This window comes from Scyliorhinus canicula, chromosome 17 (genome assembly GCF_902713615.1).
Source record: "Scyliorhinus canicula chromosome 17, sScyCan1.1, whole genome shotgun sequence".
Lineage (NCBI taxonomy): Eukaryota > Metazoa > Chordata > Chondrichthyes > Carcharhiniformes > Scyliorhinidae > Scyliorhinus > Scyliorhinus canicula.
Genome location: NC_052162.1, coordinates 65,901,417 through 65,925,277, shown reverse-complemented (window position 1 = coordinate 65,925,277; position 23,861 = coordinate 65,901,417). Strand labels below are relative to the sequence as shown.

At 42.7% G+C, this 23,861-nt stretch overlaps 1 protein-coding gene across 2 annotated transcripts in view; it reads left to right on the top strand.

The window, feature by feature from the left end:
- Window positions 1-23,861, top strand: part of chm (CHM Rab escort protein) — a 169,488-nt gene that overhangs the window by 17,904 nt on the left and 127,723 nt on the right. For both annotated transcript variants that reach the window (XM_038776122.1, XM_038776123.1), the window contains exon 2: window positions 17,883-17,949. In XM_038776122.1, the coding sequence (XP_038632050.1) occupies window positions 17,883-17,949 (67 nt within the window). The remainder of the gene's footprint in view (window positions 1-17,882; window positions 17,950-23,861) is intronic.

The window sequence follows — 23,861 nt, the reverse complement described above, 5'->3', positions numbered from 1 at the left end:
CCAAGGGTCAGTGCTGACTCGATGGGCTGAATGCACTGTAAATTCTATGATCTATGAAAGATATTAAGGGATATGGGCCAAAAGTAAGTGTATGTAGTTAGGCCACAGATCGACCATGATCTCATTGAAAGGCAGGACAGGCTCATGGACTGAATGGCCTACTCGCATTCCTACATGGAAAGAGGACAGAGCTGGAAAAAGCAGCACAAACTATATCAGCTACAAAATTAGCTGCAGCAATTTCTAATATTGTGACGTGAATCATAGACGTCAGTCACCTGATCAGTGGTGGAGGTTGGCGTGGGGCAGTGACCTATTTTGGTTCCAACCATTGGCTTAAGGAGCAACAACAAGCTTTACACCAAAATTCATTTTGTATTTCACTGTTCAGGAGAGTGTGATTGTTTTAAACCTCGTGAATGCTTACTGTGACCCCGTTTTGATGCTTAATTGGTGTGCCTCCAAATTGAGAGCAGGTGGAGCTGGGAGAAAATTGTTGAGCAGGGGCAAACGGTTTTGTTCATAATAGTTTTGAAGACTTTGGAGCTCGGAATTGTGTGCAACACTTAAGTGGGCTTGGTGCTGATTTCAGGACTGACCTGCCATTTTCTACAGCCCGTTTCAAGAGTGCCTCCTCTATTATGAGCACATCCAAGTAAATCCCCGATTATCTAATTGGAGTGCTGAACTTGGCGACCAGACAGGACAGTGAAAGAATGACCCAATGATGGCAAAAACCTGTCCCATTGACAAACGACTGTGAAAAAATTAATTCACATCCAGGCCAGAGTCTCCACTCGACAGCCGCCGTTGCTGCCTCAGATCTCACAATCCAAATAATTTGTCGTCGACCCCAAACGGAATCATGTTGGACTGTGTGAAACACCCGGCCTGGTGGTATTGGAAGAAAATAAGCTATCCAAACCCAGTATTTCTCTCAGCTTTTACCATCAGGCAAGTGATTTTACCCAAAGCAGGTTGCCAGATGTGCCAGGCATAGGAGTGTCACAGTTTTAGAGCAACTTTTAGCATTGCCCACAATGCTTACAAACCTGTAATGGAGGCCTGGCGGTTAACACCTTTGTGGCAAACTGTGATTATCATTCTCCCAAGTGAGACAGAAGACTTTTGAACAAGTCTATCTTTTTTTAATTAAAATCATTTTCTTAAGGCATTTGATTTTATAACAACAAAAAGTACAGATACAAATGTCAACATAATTCAGTGCATAACACCCCCCAACCAACAACCATACCCAGCCAACATGGCTTATACACACAATTCCCCAGTCCCTCCATCTCCTCTCGCTGATCCCGTCTGAACTAAACTAAACTAACTCCTCCCCCCCCCCCCCCCCCAACGTTCCCTAATCCCCCCACCACTAATTCTATCTGCTAACAGTTTAGTTTTCCCCGAAGAAGTCGATAAACAGATGCGAACTGGACAAACCCTAACATTGATCCTCAGAGAGAACTTGATTTTCTCAAGCCTGAGAGACCCAGCCATGTCGCTAACCCATAACCCCGATTTCTTTCCCAAAACTTTGCTCATCCGGGCCACCGTCATGTGTGCCCGGTGAATCACATTGAATTGCATCAGGCTGGCTCTACTCAGAGCATCCTCCAACAGACCTGCCTTTAACGTACCCAGCTCATCTTCCCATTTGCACTTTCCTTCCACTCCATGAGCTCTTTTTAAATTTCCGAGACGTTCCCTTCTCCCACTCCTGTTTTTGAAACTACCGTATCCTATATCCCTGTGGCGATAGAAGCAGAAAGGTGGAAACCTGCCTTCGTACAAAGTCTCTCACCTGCAGATTGCAAAACCCATTCCTACTCGGCAATTCAAACTCCTTCTCCAAACAAGGAAAGTTCCCATCGATAAACAGATCCCCCAGCCTCTCAATGCCTGCTCTTTGCCACCTCTGTAACCCCTCATCCAAACTCCCGGCACAAACCGGAGATTGCCATAAATTGGGGCCCACACCTACGCTCCCTCTACCCCCATGTGCTTCCGGCACTGCCCTACTACCCTCAGAGCCGCCACAACCACCGGGCTTGTGGAGTACCGAGCTGGCGGGAACGGCTGAGGTGCCGGCACCAGTGCTCCTAAGCTTGTGCCCCTACAAGACGCCACCTCCACCCGCTTCCACACCGACCCCTTCCCCACTATCCACTTCCTGATCATGGCTATATTTGCCCCCCTGTAATAATTCCTAAAGTTCGGTAGGGCCAACCACCACTCCCCCAACTCCGCTCTGGCAGCACTTTCCTTACTCGCGGGGTTTTACCCGCCCATACAAACCCAGAGGTCACCGTATTAATCCGCTTAAAAAAAGCTTTTGAGATAAAATAGGGAGACACTGGAAAATAAACAAAAATCCTGGGAGAACCGTCTTATTTACGGTCTGTACCCTCCCTGCCAGTGACGGCAGGAGCATGTCACACCCCCCAAAGTCCTTCATTTTCTCAACTAGCCGGGCCAGATTTAATTTATTCAACTGCTCCCATCCCCGTGCCACCTGAATTCCTAAGTATCGTAAACTCCCTCCCATCACTTTAAATGGCAACTCCCCCAGCCTCCTCTCTTGCCCCCTGAACAAGTCTATCTGAAGGTAGGGTATATTGAAGATGAGGAACAATGTGGTACTGTATAATTTTCTTCCATGATGCCTTTTTTTTGTTTTACTATTGTGGTATCTTTCGATGTTAAAATCAGGTTCAACTACAAAATGGTGCAGTTTGGCAATGGACAACAGTTCAGTATCACAAGTTGAACGACTGTTGTATGAATCTGGAAGCTGTTTAAAGTGCTTTCTTATTTGGAACTTTTTTATCCTGTTGTCTTTGTTGTAAAAGTAATTCAGTGAAAAGATGTTCTCTGGAAATCTCAACACTTTCTAAATCTGAAAACCACTTAATTATACACACTGAAAAAATATGTTTTGTCGAAACCATTTGTCTTGCACTGATCAAGAGAATCAGAAACAAGAACTTTATAGTGTGTGAGAAGAGGGTGCTGATTGGTTGGTTGGCAAATAGACTCTGTTTGAGGAAATACCATGGAGAATGCACCAGTTGCTGGTGACTGACAGTTAACTGCCAAACAATGTTTGAAACTTAAACCAGGCAGGTTAATTTTGATTGGTCAGGGCATTGCCCTGAACCAGTGGATGACTATCACTTATTCTGTTTAGCTGAAACAGACGCAATATGTTGTTCGGAAACCAAAGGTAGTTTTGAGGGATTTATATTTGTATTGGTAAACATTAGAAATTAAGTATAGTTTTAGGTGGGTTTAATTTAATGCTTCTGTGCTTGAAAGCGACAAGTAGTTAGTTTCATGCTGGTCAAAGGGTTTTTGTATGTGTGTGGGGTTGTTTAAGTTCCAACTTTGATAGTGAGAAATACTGCATTTAGAATAAATACAGCTGCTTAGCAGCTAGAGTCCCTTGTAAGGAAAATTATTTGCCATTGTTCTTTAGTTTTAGCTGGAAGCTACAATAGCTGGTGACAGGCAGCTAGAGAGGGAATAAATAAACTAGAGAAGAGAAGTCTCCAGTGATCCTGAAATTAAAGAAATAAAGATAATCTTTATTATTGTTACAAGTAGGCTTACATTAACACCATAATGAAGTTACTGTGAAAATCGCCTAGTCGCCACACTCTGATCCCAGTCCAGGTACTCAGAGGGAGAATTCGGAATGTTCAATTCACCTTTAAAGTATGTCTTTTGGAACTTGTGGGAGGAAACCAGAGCACCAGGAGGAAACCCACGCAGACTCGGGGAGAATGTGCAGACTCCGCACAGACAGTGACCCAAGCGGGAATCGAGCTGGGAGCAGAAAAGGATACTGTTCATTTCAAATCATAGAACGTTAAAGGACATCGTTAGGGAGAAGTCAGAAAGATATCTGAAGTGATTTACAATTTGTTATATCATTACTGCAGTTTGTGAGACAGTAATTGAAGGAACTGTGGGACAATCGGTGACTAGATATTGGAATTTGTGCCTGTAAAAGCAGTCAAGACACACAAATCCTAAAGCTTTGACAAAGGGTTATCTGGACTCGAAACATTAGCTCTTCCCTCCCTGCAGATGCTGCCAGACCTTCTGAGATTTTCCAGCATTTTATTTTTGGTCACAAATCTTAAAAGGGGTTGGTGTAAAACTGGAGTGGATTCACTGGTAGAGGTGAAGCAGACGCTCTGTTCAAGAGTCCTTCAGAAAACGTGGAGTGCATTTTGGAGTGCAAACTGCTAATGGAAAGCATAAGAACATAAGAACATAAGAAATAGGAGCAGGAGTAGGCCATCTGGCCCCTCGAGCCTGCTCCGCCATTCAATGAGATCATGGCTGATCTTTTGTGGACACAGCTCCACTTTCCGGCCCGAACACCATAACCCTTAATCCCTTTATTCTTCAAAAAACTATCTATCTTTACCTTAAAAACATGTAATGAAGGAGCCTCAACTGCTTCACTGGGCAAGGAATTCCATAGATTCACAACCCTTTGGGTGAAGAAGTTCCTCCTAAACTCAGTTCTAAATCTACTTCCCCTTATTTTGAGGCTATGCCCCCTAGTTCTGCTGTCACCCGCCAGTGGAAACAACCTGCCCGCATCTATCCTATCTATTCCCTTCATAATTTTAAATGTTTCTATAAGATCCCCCCTCATCCTTCTAAATTCCAATTGAGACAAGATTGTAAAACATGCTTTGGGAGCATAGTTTGGAAACTCATATGGCAATAATCTGGGAGATTCTGAGGAAGAAATCCACAGACACTAACTTGGGTTCAGAATGGAGAGTGTGTTTGATCACAGATAATCTGTGTGTTTTACAAAAGGACTTTGTGTGCTAATGAGACCATTGTCGTTCAAATGTACTTTGTCAGCTGCATTAATCTTAAAATCGGTGTTTGATTGTTAAACTGGGGGGAGAAAGAAATGTATTCTAATCCAATTTTTACCATGTGTAATATACTTTTTTCGCTGTTAAAACCAATTAGTAGTACTGAGACTTTGTTCTTCCACGTTTGATTAAAAAATAAATAAAAGTTGTGATTTTGTGAGACAGGGTTCCATTCTGGGATCTTCCCGTCCAGTCATAACATCAACTGGAATTGTAACAATGTGTACATATTCTTTTTACCTGCAAAGAATTGGGCCTTGTATATTAATATATGTAGCTTCTGCGACTTGCAAATGCGCCACACTGCAGACCTGATCGACCACCTTAAATTGATTGTCAGCATAACGTCAAGGATTATTGCGCAAATGTTGCCCAATCGAGGAAAGGCATCTAATATTGGACGCTATTGCATTTTGAAAGTACAAACTGGTCGGGTACAGCCTGGACTTTGCCTGTTGCGAACAGCCAAAATGTTGTAGAAATCTTAATGCCTGTCCTCACTCCACATCCCACAAAAGGCTGTTGATGCTGGGTCAATTGAAATTTTCAAAACTGATTGATAGACTTTGGGTAAAAGTATTGAGAAATATGGAGCAAAGGCTGGCAAATGAAGTTGAGGTGTCGATGTGCCACTATCTATTGGAAAATGGCTCAAGCTCAAGGAAATGTAAGGTCTGCTCCTTTTTGGACATTCCTAAACATTTTTAAGTTAAGAAACTATTTTATATTTGTTTTTCTTGCATATTTAAAGGCTGAAGTTGGATTATTTTTCATATGAAGGGTTATTGAACACTTGTACAGTAACCCCACTTCCAAGTGGTATAAACATTTCCCACTTTCTGTCTTTTAGCTTTAACGAAGGGTCATCTGGACTCAAAACGTTGGGTCTTTTCTCTCCCTACAGATGCTGCCAGACCTGTTGAGATTTTCCATCATTTTCTCTTTGTTTTCAGATTCCAACATCCACAGTAATTTGCTTTTATCCATCCGGTAGTCATTTCTATACTGTTTTTGACATTCTAATTTTATTTTTCTTGGTTGTGTGGACAAAATATGAGATGTATTGTAAATGTGTACTCCGGCATTAGTTGTGAAAAAAACTGCAGGAAAACATGGAGTGATGCTTTTACTTTGAAGATGATATTTTGATGAGAATTAATTTAGGATGTAAACAAAAATCTTTTCAACCTATTGTATACTATTTTTAAAATTTCCTTTGTACTAATGTTTTTGCTGGTAGTGTTAGCTCTGTAATGTCTTCAAAAGTAATTGCATTTTTCCTCAATCTCTCAGGTATAATTTGCTGCTTTATAATTTGCTGCTTTGACTGGATTTCCACTTTAATCTGCTATTCATTTTATCATAGAATTATTTCTGTGCATATATATTTTATTTACATATTTTGTGTGTAAAAGCTCCATGGATTGAAGTCCGAATTGGGTTTCAAAATTGTAATTGAGAAAAGTAGCAGGCATTACTCGAGGCCTGTTTCTACTTGTTTGAAATGGTGATGGGTGTATTTTTGGGGTCTTGGGTTATGCCCAATTTCCTTTTTATGTTCTTTTGTCAGTCTTCTAATAAATCAACTTGCTTTAAACAGAGCATTAAAGACCACAGATGTAAAGAAAAAAATGAATGTCAAATCAAAGTTTAGATGCTGGAGGTGGTGGTGGGGTGGGGGATCAAAATCGTTTTGAAAAGGGTGGGGGTCAAAATCTTTTAGAATGGGGTGAGGGATCAAAATCTTTTTGAAGAAGTTGTGGGCAAAATCTTTTTGAATGGGAAATCTTTTTGAGGAGCTGGGCTCCATGAAGAGCCTTAAAAGAAAAGAAGGAAGTAGAGAGGTGCAGGTGATTAAGGGAGGGAATTTCAGAGTTTGGGGCTGAAGTGCCATGAGAGACCCAAGGTGGGGCAGTTGTCCAAGGAGCCAGTGTCGGGGAATGTTATACAGCTTGGAGAATCTATAATAGAGATAAGGAGGGGTCAAGCCACGATAGGATTTCAACAAACAAATATGATGTTTTGAATTGGAAGGAATGGGTGATCGGCAGCCAATGTAGGCAGAAAGCACAGAACATGCATCGTAAGAAATAGGAGCAGGAGTAGGCCATTTGGCCTATCAAGGCTGTTCTGCCATTCCATAGATCATGACTGATCTGATCATGGCCTCAACTCCAGTTTCTTGCCTTGACTCCTTTGTAAATCAAAAATATGTTTAACTCGGCCTTGAATATATTCAAAGACCCACCCGCCACTGCTGTCTTGAGGTAAAAAAGATTGCAAGGATTGCTGACTGTCTGAGAGAAGAAATTAATCCTCATCTCCATCTTTATTAGGGATCCCTTATTCTAGTTGCAGAAACATTCTCTTAGCATCTACCCTGTCAAGCCTCCTCAGAACCTTATGTTTCAATAAGGTTATCTTTCATTCTTCCCAACTCCACGAGTGTAGGCTTAACCAGTTCAATCTTTTCTCATAAGCCAACTCCTTCAGTGAATCTTTCTGAACCACCACCAATGTAAACAACGCAAGAGAAAATGCTGGAAAATCTCAGCAAGTCTGGCAGCATCTATAGGGAGAGAAAAGAGCTAACCTTTCGAGTCCGATGATTCTTTGTCAAAGCTCTTTGTTTCAGATTCCAGCATCCGCAGTAATTTGCTTTTAACCAATGTAAACAATATCTCTCCTTCAATGAGGAGACCAAAATTGTGCACAGTACTTCAGGTGTGGTCATAACAACTCCTTGTACAATTGTAGCTCATCATTCCTACTTTTACAGACCACCTGCCCCTTATAGTCAACATCAATGTTCCAGTTACCTTCCTGCTGTACCTGCATGCTAACTTTTGTGATGCATGTTCGAGGACAGCAAGACCCCTGTGTCCTGCAGCATCCTGTAGCCTCTCGATTTAAATAGTCTGTTTTTCTATTTCCACCAAAGTGGATTACTTCACATCCCACACTTGCCAGATTTTTGCTCACTCATTTTATCTATATTCCTTTACAGACTTTGTGACCTCCTCTCAACCTGCTTTCCTATTTACCTTTGTATCATCAGCAAATTTGGCAACAGGGCATTGTTCTTCACCCAAGACATTAATATAGATTGTAAATGGATGAAGTCCATGCTAATAGGTTGCTTCCAATACCATGAGCTGTTATCTTTTTGAAATAATTTCTTATGTGGCACTGTATTGAATGCTTGTTGGAAATACACATACACTACATCAAGTGGTTCCCCTCCTGCTTGTTACGTCCTGAAACACGTCTGATAAATTCATCAAACATGATTTTCCTTTCACAATACTGTGTTTAATTGTATTATTTTCTAAATGTACTGTTATTACTTTCTCAATAATGGCTTCCAGCATTGTTCCCAATGACAGATGTTAGGCTAACTGGCCTATTGTTTTCTGCCTTCTGTTCCCCTCCTTGAAAAGGGAGATGTGTGAATGGGACCTTACACATTCATATGGACTATGGATAGCAGCTTTGGATGAACTGGTTCATGAAGGAAGATAGGAGATTGCTAGGAAAGCATTACAGAAATTGAGCATTGGGGTGACAGAAGGCATGGGTGAGGGTTTCATTGGCCGGTGGGCTATGGCAGGGACAGAAGCAGACAGTATTTCCGGGTTGGAAGTAGGTTGTCATTGCGATGAAGGCAACATGGAATCAGAAGCTCCGTTCACATCAAATAAGGCTCCAAAGTTGTGGTTCTATTTCAGCCTGAAATGGTGGCCAGGATGGGTGATGGAATCAGCAAGGACACTATGGTTGTGATGGTGGGAAAAGAGCATGAAGTTGTTCTGACCAGAGGAAAGTCTGACTGATATGAATTAACTCAGTAGGCCATTTGGCCCCTCGAGCCTGCTCTGCCATTTATTAAGGTCATGGCTGATCTGATTGTGGACTCAGCTTCACATTCTCTTCATTGTCAAAAACCATGAAAATAGACAAGTCATGATTGCTGATGCTGCAAAAGTGGCACCTGAAAATAGTCATAGACGGGGAGAGGGATTGAATAAGATGGTTGATAATGAGGAAAAAGGTAGCTGGCAAACATATTTAATATTTTGACCTTATGAGTGGATTTATGCTCTAGAGTTGTACCTGCAAAAGGCAGCTGGATTGCCATTGCAGAAATTGCACAGATAGCCTCTTCGAGCTGATTTGAGATAGGATTCTAAAGTAAACTTTATTCTCACACATCACTGTGATTTGCCTCTCTTCACTCTTCACACTTCCCCAACCAGTTGTCTTGCATGTAGATGTTAAGCTGGGCAGCAACTTGCATTCAGATCTTGCTATTCTTTTCTGTAACCCAGGCAGTGTTTTGAACTATGAACTTGTGCTCTGTTACAATTTTCCTTTCATCTTGCAGCAGGTGGACTTGAGCTTTGTTTTTTTTTCTTTTCCACCCCCCCCCACCCAAGTGTAAGTGAGAATAATTCAACACCCACGTTAATGGGTTGTTACAGAATCACTTGTATACATCTAATTTCTGAAGGAAAAATTAGATTTTATAAATAATATTAAATTAGTCTATGATGGAAAGTATCCAGTGCGTTTGTAGATTGCCAATCTAATTGATCGCCGACCTCTATATTGTACATTTATTGTCATGAAATGTGCTGCATGTCGTTTGCTTGTTACATTGGGTTTTCACTAATTTTCAGTTAACCAAGGTAAAACTAGGTTTATATTTGATGTGATTATGAAACTTTTCCCTGGAAAGTCCGTTCATAATTTTATTCTGCGAGTCTGTATTGGCAAGAATGGTGCTGTGTTGAGAACGTATTTTCTTTGAATTGTTCGTGATTGGAATATGAATTGAGTAATACGAGTGAATCTATATCTGCACATTTGTTTGTCTGGGCATCAATTGCATTTTAGAGTTCAGTATACTGAATCTCTAAGTTAAAAGTGGTGACAAAGGTGTTTTACTCATACTGTTGCTTGTGGCCAGTCCCGCCAGATTTGCTGTCGTGGCATGCCACACTCATCTGTCTTGTGCCAAACTTGCACCTCCGCCATAACTCATCTGCAACCACTATGTGATAGCCGCCATCCATCTGCGCTGAGATCTTACTGCTGCCCCGAGAAGAGATCTCTCGCAGATTTTCAGCTCTGATCAAATGGCCAAAATGATGGCAACCCAGTTCTTTGTCTTATGGTCTGGATATGGAATCTTGAGCATACATCTTAGCATCCACGTTTCAAAGGCCTTTATTTTCTTCCAGATCAAGTGGATGGAATAAAGCAAATTGAGGTTTTTTTCCCCCTTGGTCCAAGCTTGAACTTTCTTTTTGCTCACGCATCCTTCATTTTCAAAATTATATCTGGCTCTCTATCGTTTAACTTCTTCATCACATCTGCCGCCTTCTGTTATCATTTGTCCCAAATGTACAGACTTTAGTAAATTGTTCCACTTCAATCCTCACTTTAGTCTTTTCTAATGTATTCCTTCTAACTACCATTGTTTTTGTCTTTTTGGTGTTCATACTCAATCCATATTCTAAGCTTCTAAATTTTACTTGACGTACAATATTTTGTCAGGCCTCTTCTGATTCTGTAAGTCGTGCTGTGTTGTCAGTGTACTGAGGTTTACATTCTTACTCATGTTGCATAATGTTGTTATGTACTTGTAAACCAAGTATGTACATTTGTATATGCTTGAATTGCAGTACAACTGAAGCACAGTATTTTATTTTGAATGTGAAATTCTTTGGGACAAAACTATGTAATTCAACATTAATTTCAAGAAAGGAGAAATTCTTTATCAGATAGAACTGTGAATGCTTGAAAGTGACACTAATCTTGAAAGTATTTTGAAAGTCAGGGAATCAAAATTCTGCCAATGGATTTATTTAGTTGCTTCCCTGTTTGAGTGTTTCTAAAACTACTTACCAGCAAACTAGTACCAAATATTGAATCATGAACCCAAATTTTGTCATGTTGGAAAATAGACATGCAAAGTAGGTCAGATTTCTCAAAACGGTATGGAATCTTTTTGAATGTAATAGATCAAACCAAGAAGATAATTGACAGACATTAACCCACAAAGGTCAGTGTCCTTGAGTATGCATTTGATCTGTTTTTTCAATGTTGATCCCATTTCCATTATTGAGCAGGTAGGAATGGCTGAAGACAGATATTGTGTGATGTGGCAATAGGTCAGATTCGGACTGTAGAAAATGCCGACAGAATTCAGCATTTGGCTATCACCAGCACACAGATTTACATGCTCAGTATTAACAGGCACAGTAGCTCTCAAAGCACTTAGTTTATGTTGCATAAAACGGTGCGTTTTGCATTTGTTTGATGTTGTCTACAGAGAATTGAAAGGACCTCCTGTTGAACTCTCTCATTAATGTCCGAGCCCATTTGAAGTAAACACAGTAAAGGAAGTGAAGTACAATAAACAAAAAGTTCTATAACTCCAGCTGTTATTGTCATCCCCTTTTGGATTTTGATTGTAATAAGGGTAAAAAGGATCTTGAGGACTAAGATAAGTTCAAAATGTTTTCAATCGGCAGTTCTCAGTACACTACTTGACATTTTCGTGGCCTCTAAAGCTGATTGTCTTGCATCCTTTCATTCTTTTGTACTTGTTATACTCTTCTAACTGGTAAAAATATTTTTAGCTGGCTTTTCATTTAAGAATTCAGAATTAAAATGTAAAGTTGGATGATTCGTGCAAAGCCTGATGTGGTTAGGCTCGTATAGATCAGTCTGCATTAGAAAGGTTTGCAACAATAAATGTCCTTTGCCTTCTGGCATAGGTTTAAGGTGCGAGGGGCAAGGTTTAGAGGAGATGTACGAGGCAAGTTTTTTTTTTTACAGAGGGCTGTGGGTGCCTGGAACCCGCTGCCGAAGGAGGTGGTGGAAGCAGGGACGATAGTGACATTTAAGGGGCATCTTGACAAATACATGAATAGGATGGGAATAGAGGGATACGGACCCCAGAAGTGTAGAAGATTTTAGTTTAGACAGGCAGCATGGTCGCGCAGGCTTGGAGGGCCGAAGGGCCTGTTCCTGTGCTGTACTTTTCTTTGTTCTTTGTTATAAGTAATTTCATCAGTCTCCACCTAAGTGACCAGATGACTTTAATGCTGTGCTATGGAAATAGTGAAGGGCCAAACATTGTCTGGAAAAGGAATCAGTCGAGTTGTCATATAGAAAAGTTTATACATACTGAAAATATATAGGCAAATGTGATGGTAATTGTGAAAAGAGAAAATATTGGTTTCTTTCAGAGGGCAGCAGGGTGCCAACCACAGCATCAGACCTGGCCTAGCCAAGCACATTCTGACACACAGGACTCCGGCATACCCCAAAACCTACACTCTGTCGATTCTGCACCTCACCAATCTCACACCCACATCAGAGACCCCCATCACCAAAGAGAAGAATAAGAAAGGACCCTGGGGCCTCACGGTAGCATGGTGGTTAGCATCAATGCTTCACAGCTCCAGGGTCCCAGGTTCGATTCCCGGCTGGGTCACTGTCTGTGTGGAGTCTGCACGTCCTCCCTGTGTGTGCGTGGGTTTCCTCCGGGTGCTCCGGTTTCCTCCCACAGTCCAAAGATGTGCGGGTTAGGTGGATTGGCCAGGCTAAATTGCCCGTAGTGTAAGGTTAATGGGGGGATTGTTGGGTTACGTGGGTTTAAGTAGGGTGATCATTGCTCGGCACAACATCGAGGGCCGAAGGGCCTGTTCTGTGCTGTACTGTTCTATGTTCTATGACCCAATAATTACATGCCCTGAGGGGGAGTCTCTTTCTCTTCCCACCCCCAGTGCAACAAGACCACCAGATGAGGATTTATAACAGTGCACTGCTCACTCAGGTAAAGAGAACGGGGAAAAAACTTGAAGGGAAGAACACAGGCGGGGCTGACCTAGGAATATTAGCCACCACCCGCACTGCATGCCATCACAGGAAGGATATAAAGGGAAATAATAGCGCTGCTTCAACAGACACAAACACTGCTTCCTCATGGAAAACCTAACCACAACGAGGATAATAATCAGGTAACCACCATATAAGACCACTTGGAGGAGGATGCCGACCCCATTTAACCTGCCTCCACACGAACGAAGGGCTCCAACAATGTAGAGCCATGACAAACCGTGCCCCTCTCTCTCTCTCTCTCTCTCTCTCTCTCTCTCTCTCTCTCTCTCTCTCCAACAAATCAGTCGAGGATTGACCAAACCCACTACAGTATGCACCGTTACTCAAGTCGTCCTATTCTTATAGCTGTAAAGAAAAAAGCCCCACTAACCTCAAGGAACCCAATCCTCCCCAGGATACATAATCTGCCTGGGCCATTGAAGGAGACGAGCACGGATTCTTAAATTTAAAATAGCCAAAAACAAAATAAAGACCCAATGTGGTTAGCTCCAACCGGGGGACTATCCTCGACCTCAGTGAGGACTGAATTAACCATACCACACAAATTCACACCAACCAATCACCCATGATCCTGCCATGGCTCCTTTCATCTTCATTATGAACGAGATAAGCGATTTCCAAAAAGCACTCCTTTCCCATAACCACAAACTTACGACACATAAAAAGGAGTAAAATTGCACAGACCACATTTTACATAATCGACTCAATATGGCTTTTACTAAAACAGGATAATTGCCAATCTTGCGCTCGTGCTGAGACCTCGTAAGCTCTTGCAGGAGAAAAGACAACAGCAACAACTGATAGGCAACATAATCACAAGGGAAAATCATCAAGAATTATAGGATAATAACATAGAACATAGAACAGTACAGCACAGAACAGGCCCTACGGCCCTCGATGTTGTGCCGAGCCATGATCGCCCTACGCAAACCCACGTATCCACCCTATACCCGTAACCCAACAACCCCCACCCCTTAACCTTACTTTTTAGGACACTACGGGCAATTTAGCATGGCCAATCCACCTAACCCGCACATCTTTGGACTGTGGGAGGAAACCGGAGCACCCGGAGGAAACCCACGCACACACGGGGAGGATGTGCAGACTCCACACAGACAGTGATCCAGCCGGGAACCGAACCTGGGACCCTGGAGCTGTGAAGCATTTATGCTAACCACCATGCTACCGTGCTGCCCATAACACCATGTATGTTGTTCAAAAGCCAAAGCCTTGACAGGATCATCGAACGCTCCTCATGATCTCTTGAGGATGTCAACGAGCGGAACAGCTTCACTTCCACCTTGACGCCCAAGTGATCCACAGCCTAGGCCCCAGCTAGGTAGGGTGGAGGATAACGTTACATGATTGGCTACCTCCAACTCACGACGAGCATCGAGAACAGCATAATATAGGCACAGTAAGAAGTCTTGCAATATCAGGTTAAAGTCCAATAGGTTTGTTTCGAATCACCTAACTTTCGGAGTGCAGCTCCTTCATCAGGTGAGTCAGGTGAAGGAGATGCGTTCACACCCCCAAACCCGTCATGATTGACGGCACCATGCAGCAGGATCTCAACGAATCGATGGCGGGCCCTTACCAGGGAAAGTGATCAGTTGACTACAAAGATTTTCTCCTGCACCTCCCTCCACTATTCTCCCAAGGATATCCTGCAGTTCCTCAAAGTGAGCCCCAAAGACCTGCCGGTTTCTTCATCCAGAAAAACATTCTTAATGGAGGCCATCATCCTGATGCACATGGCACCGCCGGGCGGAAGCTTGCTCACCAGCAATAATGCCAATGCAAATTAGGCCTCACCTGGCCAACTCTGACCGCCATAATCAAAAGACGATCCTCAACGACTCAACTCTGCTCCTCATTGCAAAACTCCAATCAGATACATAGGTGTTTTGGTTTTGGGATATATGTCTTGCACTATGAAATTTCCCCACGATTAAATAAAGGATTAAAAGAGGAGCCGAGCCAAAGTTCATGAAAACGCAGCCGCTCCCACTCTCACGACACGTGACCCCCATGATTTTCTAAGTGCTGTGTTACTCAGTTAATGTTGGATTCCAGCATTTTCTGATTGTCAGGCGAATTGTGGTTCTCTGTTTTCTGTCATCTTCCTTTTTTGACTAACAGTGTCACATTTTCAAATTTCTGGGACCCTTACAGAATCTGAGGGCTTTGCCGTTGTCCTATCCTGTGGTTTGCTATTTGAACAATAGTCAAACGAAATTAGTATTACGGTGGTGGAAAGGATGCTAGATGGGGACTCTTCTTCCGAGGTAGTATGGGCTGAGGTTAGAAACAGGAAAGGAGAGGTCACCCTGTTGGGAGTTTTCTATAGGCCACCTAATAGTTCGAGGGATGTAGAGGAAAGGATGGCGAAGATGATTCTGGAAAAGAGCGAACGTAACAGGGTAGTTGTTATGGGAGACTTTAACTTTCCAAATATTGACTGGAAAAGATATAGTTCGAGTACATTAGATTGGTCGTTCTTTGTACAATGTGTGCAGGAGGGTTTCCTGACACAATATGTTGACAGGCCAACAAGAGGCGAGGCCACATTGGATTTGGTTTTGGGTAATGAACCAGGCCAGGCGTTAGATCTGGAGGTAGGTGAGCACTTTGGAAACAGTGACCACAATTCGGTGACCTTTACGTTAGTGATGGAAAGGGATAAGTATACCCCGCAGGGCAAGAGTTATAGCTGGGGGAAGGGCAATTATGATGCCATTAGACATGACTTAGGATGTGTTGGTTGGAGAAGTAGGCTGCAAGGGTTGGGCACACTGGATATGTGGAGCTTGTTCAAGGAACAACTATTGCATGTTCTTGATAAGTACGTACCAGTCAGGCAGGGAGGAAGGGGTCGAGCGAGGGAACCGTGGTTTACCAAAGAAGTGGAATCTCTTGTTAAGAGGAAGAAGGAGGCCTATGTGAAGATGAGGCGTGAAGTTTCAGTTGGGGCGCTTGATAGTTACAAAGAAGCGAGGAAGGATCTAAAGAGAGAGCTAAGACGAGCAAGGAGGGGACATGAGAAGTCTTTGGCAGGTAGGATTAAGGAAAACCCAAAAGCTTTCTATAGGTATGTTAGGAATAAAAGAATGACTAGGGTAAGAGTAGGGCCAGTCAAGGACAGTGGTGGGAAGTTGTGTGTGGAGGCTGAGGAGATAAGCGAGATACTAAATGAATACTTTTCGTCAGTATTCACTCAGGAAAAAGATAATATTGTGGAGGAGAATGCTGAGACCCAGGCTATTAGAATAGATGGCATTGAGGTGCGCAGGGAAGAAGTGTTGGCAATTCTGGACAAGGTGAAAATAGATAAGTCCCCGGGGCCTGATGGGATTTATCCTAGGATTCTCTGGGAAGCCAGGGAAGAGATTGCTGAGCCTTTGGCTTTGATTTTTAGGTCATCATTGGCTACAGGAATAGTGCCAGAGGACTGGAGGATAGCAAATGTGGTCCCTTTGTTCAAGAAGGGGAGTAGAGATAGCCCCGGTAACTATAGGCCGGTGAGCCTAACGTCTGAGGTGGGTAAAGTCTTGGAGAGGATTAGAAAAGATACGATTTATAATCATCTAGATAGGAATAATATGATTAGGGATAGTCAGCATGGTTTTGTGAAGGGTAGGCCATGCCTCACAAACCTTATCGAGTTCTTTGAGAAGGTGACTGAACAGGTAGACGAGGGTAGAGCAGTTGATGTGGTGTATATGGATTTCAGTAAAGCGTTTGATAAGGTTCCCCACGGTCGGCTATTGCAGAAAATACGGAGGCTGGGGATTGAGGGTGATTTAGAGATGTGGATCAGAAATTGGCTAGTTGAAAGAAGACAGAGAGTTGTAGTTGATGGGAAATGTTCAGAATGGAGTTCAGTTACGAGTGGCGTACCACAAGGATCTGTTCTGGGGCCGTTGCTGTTTGTCATTTTTATAAATGACCTAGCGGAGGGCGCAGAAGGATGGGTGAGTAAATTTGCAGACGACACTAAAGTCGGTGGAGTTGTAGACAGTGCGGAAGGATGTTGCAGGTTACAGAGGGACATAGATAAGCTGCAGAGCTGGGCTAAGAGGTGGCAAATGGAGTTTAATGTAGAGAAGTGTGAGGTGATTCACTTTGGAAAGAATAACAGGAATGCGGAATATTTGGCTAATGGTAAAATTCTTGGTAGTGTGGATGAGCAGAGGGATCTCGGTGTCCATGTACATAGATCCCTGAAAGTTGCCACCCAGGTTGATAGGGTTGTGAAGAAGGCCTATGGTGTGTTGGCCTTTATTGGTAGAGGGATTGAGTTCCGGAGCCATGAGGTCATGTTGCAGTTGTACAAAACTCTAGTACGGCCGCATTTGGAGTATTGCGTACAGTTCTGGTCGCCTCATTATAGGAAGGACGTGGAAGCTTTGGAACGGGTGCAGAGGAGATTTACCAGGATGTTGCCTGGTATGGAGGGAAAGTCTTATGAGGAAAGGCTGATGGACTTGAGGTTGTTTTCGTTAGAGAGAAGAAGGTTAAGAGGTGACTTAATAGAGGCATACAAAATAATCAGAGGGTTAGATAGGGTGGACAGCGAGAGCCTTCTCCCGCGGATGGAGGTGGCTAGCACGAGGGGACATAGCCTTAAATTGAGGGGTAATAGATATAGGACAGAGGTCAGAGGTGGGTTTTTTACGCAAAGAGTGGTGAGGCCGTGGAATGCCCTACCTGCAACAGTAGTGAATTCGCCAACATTGAGGGCATTTAAAAGTTTATTGGATAAGCATATGGATGATAAGGGCATAGTGTAGGTTAGATGGCCTTTAGTTTTTTTCCATGTCGGTGCAACATTGAGGGCCGAAGGGCCTGTACTGCGCTGTATCATTCTATGTTCTAGTTAAGAGAAAATTCAATTTTTCAGTCCTTCCACCCTTGTAGTGCAGAAACAAAGTAGGTCATGAATTGAAACTTTTGAATGCTTGCTTTGAGGCTAAAATATTCACAGGGATATATCCAACTTCCACCCTTTGTATACTAGCAATGTAATGCCTTTTAAATTTATTTCTATTGCAGGTCTGCAAGAGGCGATTATTGCAGCTGCCTGTTCCCGAATTGGCCAGAGAGTTCTTCATGTTGACAGGTGAGCTACAGTGGCCTGAATCTTTCATTCAGGGACAGAACCCTTACTTTTGCTACTGAACAATAAAGTACATTATTTGAGGGCTGATGGAAGGGTTTTACATATGGCAGCCATTCGTTTCCTTTTTTTATGGAGCCAATGACCATCAGCTGTTGGGGAGTTTAGTTTAGTCTTTGTGTTAAAGTTAATATGTTGCAAAAGACAAGGCTGAGGCATTCGCAACAATTTTCAGCGTGAAGTGCTGAGTGGATGATGCATCTTGTAGGTCCCCAGCAGCACAGATGTCAATCTTCATCTGATGCACTCCACGTGATATCAAGAAACGGCTGAAGGCACTGGATACTGCAAAGGCTATGGGTCCTGACAACATCTTAGCTATAGTGTCCAGAGTGTGCTGCACCCCTAGCCAAGCTGTTCCAATACAGCTACAACACTGGCCCGGCAGGACAAATTCAACCCTGATACTGCCCCATAAGTCTATTTTCCATCAGCAAAGTGATGGAAGGAGTTATCAACAGTGCTCTCAAGCGGCACTTACTCAGCAATAACCTGCTCATGGACACTCAGTTTGGGATTCGCCAGGGTCACCCAGCTCCTGATCTCATTACAGCCTTGGTTCAAACATGGACAAAAGAGCTGATTGCCAGAGGTGAGGTGAGAGTGACTGTCCTTGACATCAAGACTGCACTTGACTGAGTATGGCATCAAGGAACTCTAGCTAAACTGGAGCCAACGGGAATCAGGGGGAAAACTCTCTGCTGGATGGAGTCATACCTGGCACAGAATAAGATGTTTGTGGTGGTTGGAGGTCAGTCATCTCAGCTCCAGGACATCACTGCAGGAGTTCTTCAGGGTAGTGTCCAAGGCCCAACCATCTTCAGCTGCTTCAGATGTTTGCAGATGATTGTACAATGATCAGCGCCATTTGCAACTTCTCACATAATGAAGCTGTCCATGTCTAAATGCAGCAATACTTGGACAATATCGAGGCTGGGGCTGACATGTGGCAAGTTAGATTTGCGCCACACAAGTACCATCTGAGGATCATCTCCTACAAGGAAGGATCTAACCACCACCCATGACATTCAATGGCATTACCATCGCTGAATCCCCCACAATCAATATCTTGGGGGTTACCATTGATCAAAAATTGAACTGGACTAGCCGTATTAATGCTGTGGTTACCAGGGCAGGTCAAAGTCTCGGAATCCTATAGCGAGTAACTCACCTCTTGACCCCCCCCCCCCCCCCCCCCCCCCCCCCCCCCCCAAAGCCTGCCCATCATTTACAAGGCACAAGTCGGGTGTGTAATGGAATGCTCTCCACTTGCCTGAAGATGCTCGATACCATTTAGGATAAAGCAGCCTGCATGATTGCTTCTCCATCCACAAACATTCAAACCCTCCATCACCGACAGAAATGTGACAGCCGTGTGTGCCATCTACAAGATGCACTGCAGTAACTTGCCAAGGTTCCTTAGCACCTTCCAAATGCACGACCACTATCATCTAGAAGGACAAGAGTAGCATATACCTGGGAACCCTACCACCTGGAGGTTTCCCTCCAAATTATTTACCACCCTGACTTGGAAATATATCACCATTCCTTCACAGTGGCTGAGGCAATATCCTGGATCTCCCTCCTAAACAGCACAGTGGGTGTACCTACACCCCAAGGACTGCAGAGGTTCACAAAGGCACCACCACCACCGTCTGAAGGGATGGGCCAATAAATGCTGGCCTAGCCAGCGACGCCCACGTGAATTTTTTGGTGTTTTCCTTCTGTTGTGTAGTTCTGTTGGTTCAGGTGGTTTTGTTTAATATGAATATTTTTTAAATAAGCATATTTTCAAAAAAGGTCCGAAAGACAAATAGGAATTTTTCCAATCTTGAGTTGAATATCTGGGTCATGTCATCAGCGCCAAGGGACTGCACAAGCCGCCTTCAAAAGTCAAAGCCATTACCGAGGCATCCGCGCCTCAAAATGTCAACCAACTTCGATCTTTTTTAGGCTTACTAAATGACTACAGAAGGTTTGCCCCTAATCTGCCAACCATTCTAAAACCTTTGTGCAATCTACTGTGTCAAAATAAAAAGTGGAAATGGGAGTGGTCAATGCAAGAGAGCATTAGTGCATGCAAAAGAGGCAATCTCGAGTGAGAGGTCCTGACGCATTTTGATCCATGTGATGCATCACCTTATGGGGTTGGGTGTATTGTTTTCCACATGATGTGCACAGCTGAAAAGAAGCTGATAGATAGCATTCACTTTGAGGACCTTGAATAAAGCTGAAAGCAATTATGCATAGATAGAGAAAAAAGCCCTAGGTATAATTTTTCAAATAAAACCGTTCTACCAATTCCTGTCTGGGAGCAAATTCACTTTATTGACTGGCCATTGTTCATGAACAATGATTTTTTGGACTTCATACTGGGACTCCATCACTGGCAGTGAGCAGAATGCAGAGGTGGGCATTTCCCTTGTCAGCACACACATACACATATATGTATCGTTAGTCAAACCTTCATGGAATGCAAATGGACTCTACAGAATACCCGTACCAAATAATTCAGCAATTATCAGTTTGTGTGGAAACATTTTCTATTTCATACAAGTAGATAAGTATTTGCCGGTGCAGACATGATGGGACAAATGGACTCCTGCACTGTAGGAAATCTATGACAACACTCCTGTAAGCGCAGGACAGGTGAAGAAGCATACCAGAAGTGATCCAATACTGCCAGAGGTTATGGACATGATGCTGCCAGGCAAGCCTTCAGGAGCATTGAGTTAAAGCCGTATTCCACCCAAAGACTTCAGTTATCCAGACAGGCAGTTTGTTTCCTGTGGGGAATGAGCTTCATCATTCCACCATTATTAAGGAAACCTGTATTAAACTAATTACAGGAAGGCCACCATCGTTTTCTAAGGATGAAAAAGATGGGAAAACAAGGCAAACATTCTATTTTTCGCCAAGAAACTCTGGGAAGAAATTATACCACGGGTGAAAAGTGGATTGTTTCCACCTCTTAGCAGACAGTTCCCGTACACGGTACAAACCCGAGATGATATAATATGAAGGTATGCGGATCAACTTTGGTGTTGCGAACAAATTCTCCAGAGGCAGAAAAAGAGTCCAAATCCATCTGTGCCAAGAGACAACGTGGAACCTCCTGAGAATGTGCCACTAACTGAACCATTTGGGGAAAACAGCACTTCAGTTGCAAATCAAATACCGAGACAATCTCAGATCACTACGTAGATTCCGACTAAGATAACCACTGACCATGCTGACACCAAGCCAAAGCCACCAGAAGTTGTATCAAGTACTAAAAAGCAGAAACCAGAGATGCGTCGACAACCTCCGGAACGTCTCAAATATTGACTTGTTGGTGATTGGTTGTTCATATATCGGGGACCTTTGATTTAAAGGGGGAGGAAATGTTGTGTATTCATAGTGTTTTTAGTGTATCTTCAAGCTGCCTTGCAGCTGAACAGGGACACTTTCAGAAAACGATTGCACGAGATGACATTGTCCGTTTTCACGAGCAAATGCGCAGTCTAACATCCCAACCTGAAGTGCAGTTTATTTCCAATAGCTCGAAATCTGATATTTAGAATTGCAGGAAACAAATAAAACTAAAAGAACAGCGCTCAATCATGGAATAATCAAATGCATTACTTTATAACTGAGAGGTGTTAATTCAGAAATCACCATTACAAGTGTGATCTATGTGCTGCCTGCTTCCTATTTCCTTATAGGCTGATTCAAATGGCATTGGTGGGTGCAGAGAGATTCTTTGTTCCTGCCCATCTGGCCATAAACAGGTGCAGGATATGGGCAGCACTGATGAGAAAATCTAAATTAATCCCATTTTTTTTCTAAATAACTCCTACAGAAATGAGAAATGATAGCAACATAATAGTCTGTAAGGAACAACAGAATAAAGATGAGATTGAAGAGCTAGATTGTTGAACCACTGATCAGATGTCCTCTATCTGTCATTAATAATTTAAATATGGGGCTGGATTTTGCTCTCGGCAGCGAACAAACAACTCTAGCCATTTGTTATATGCTGGCAATTGTGCGCAGACTTTCTATGGTGATTTTTGCACTGAACTTGCCGTAATTTGAGAGTCATTTTGGCATGGTGCCCTTTACAGGGGCTCTGGGACCTATCTGAACTGTGCAAACAACTGTGTATCTCTTTAATCAATCAGATTAAAGATGTGTTAAGAAGCAGTGTAGTGTCTGCATTAGGAAGTGACTGAATATATAATTCAATGTCAAATGAGGTGCAGAATGTGAACTAAAGAGGGAAAGGTTGGATTTGGAGGGAAAGGTTGGATTTGGAGGGAAAGTGGAGAAAAAAGGGGGAAAAAATGAATTATTTTATTAAAGTATAGGATGTAAAGGTTCCTTATCATTACAGATAGATTGTTTAGTAGTAAGAAAGACTCCCTCCGTTAAACATCTACTTAAATCTGAATTTTTAAGACCTAACTTATTTTCCTAGTATGTTGAGTGGTTTATAGTCACTTTTATTGCAATTCCATGTAGTTCTATTCATTTCAGTGCCGAATCTATCAGCAAGATATCAGTGTATATTCTGAGGCGGCAGGGCAACCCTGTCAGCAACTTCCAGTCTTCTGTGTTTAACTCCACATCTGAGGTCACAGGAAGTCGAAATCTGATTTAAACTTCAAAAATGGTGAGCGCCTCATCAGTCTTTTACCCAAAAATCTGGGCAACAATAAATGCTTGTTGCACCTGGTTTTCATATCATAATGTCTGAGCATTGGACTAATTTTCAGCTGTAACTAAAATTCAAATATGAAATAATTAGGTGGTTTAAATACATGGTTGAAAAAATAACGCTGTAGCAAAAAACTATTGAATTTGATCTAGCTATTCATTTGATTTATGTTGTGTCGGTATGAATTGGATTAATATTTTCCCTCGACAACTTTGTGTTATTGTATATAGCAAGATGCTCTTAAAAAGTGGCTTGTTTAAATTGCTATTTACTGACATTTAAAGATTTAAACCTCAGTGGATTCAGAAAAGCACAGAAATGTCGCTGATTGTAGCAGGAGATGATTCAACTTTGGGAAGAGCACTATTTTACTTGAAGGACAAGTCAACATCGTTGGGAAGGTTCAGAAGAAAATGTCAACTCTACTTTTCTAAGCAGGCAGTGATAGTGTAATTGAAGAATACCTAACTGATTGTACTTGTAAACTGGACATTTTCAACTGCTTGATATTATCATTTGCAGTAATCATTGAAAGAAAGGAGGGGCACCAGAACAAAGTGGTGCACAAGCAGACTGAGAGAGGCAAATAACTCAGAAATGGGGGTCAGGTGGGCAAAACCGAAGTAACCTAAGATCGGTTTGGTGTACAGGCATATGAATGCATGCAATGTAATAAATGAAGTGCGAGCTGGGACCACATTGGTTTATGATAGTGATAATAACAGAGGACCTAGCTGAAAGAGTTGGGAGCATAGTATTCCTGCTTACGGGTATTCAGAAAAACTAAGGAAGAGAAAAAGGAAGGGATTGATTTGATTTATTTATTGTCACGTGTACCGAGGTACAGTGAAAAGTATTCTGCTTACAATGCAGGAAGATCGCATCATACTGTAAATAATGGTTATAAAAGATGTAGGAAGAGGATCTGCTGGGAAGAGCTCGCAGAGTCGCCGGTCACGAATCCTGCTCTTTTGAACCATTTTGGTTACATCTTCCTTCGCTGTCCAGGATACCTGCATCGCTGGCTTAGCTTCGGAGCTTCTCGCTGCTCCTCCAGTCTGTTGGCTGGGCCTCCAGCCCCCTTCCAACCACGGTTCAGTCTATCGCCCTCTATCCAGCCACCAGCACCTGAGGTTGATGAAATAAAATGTTATAG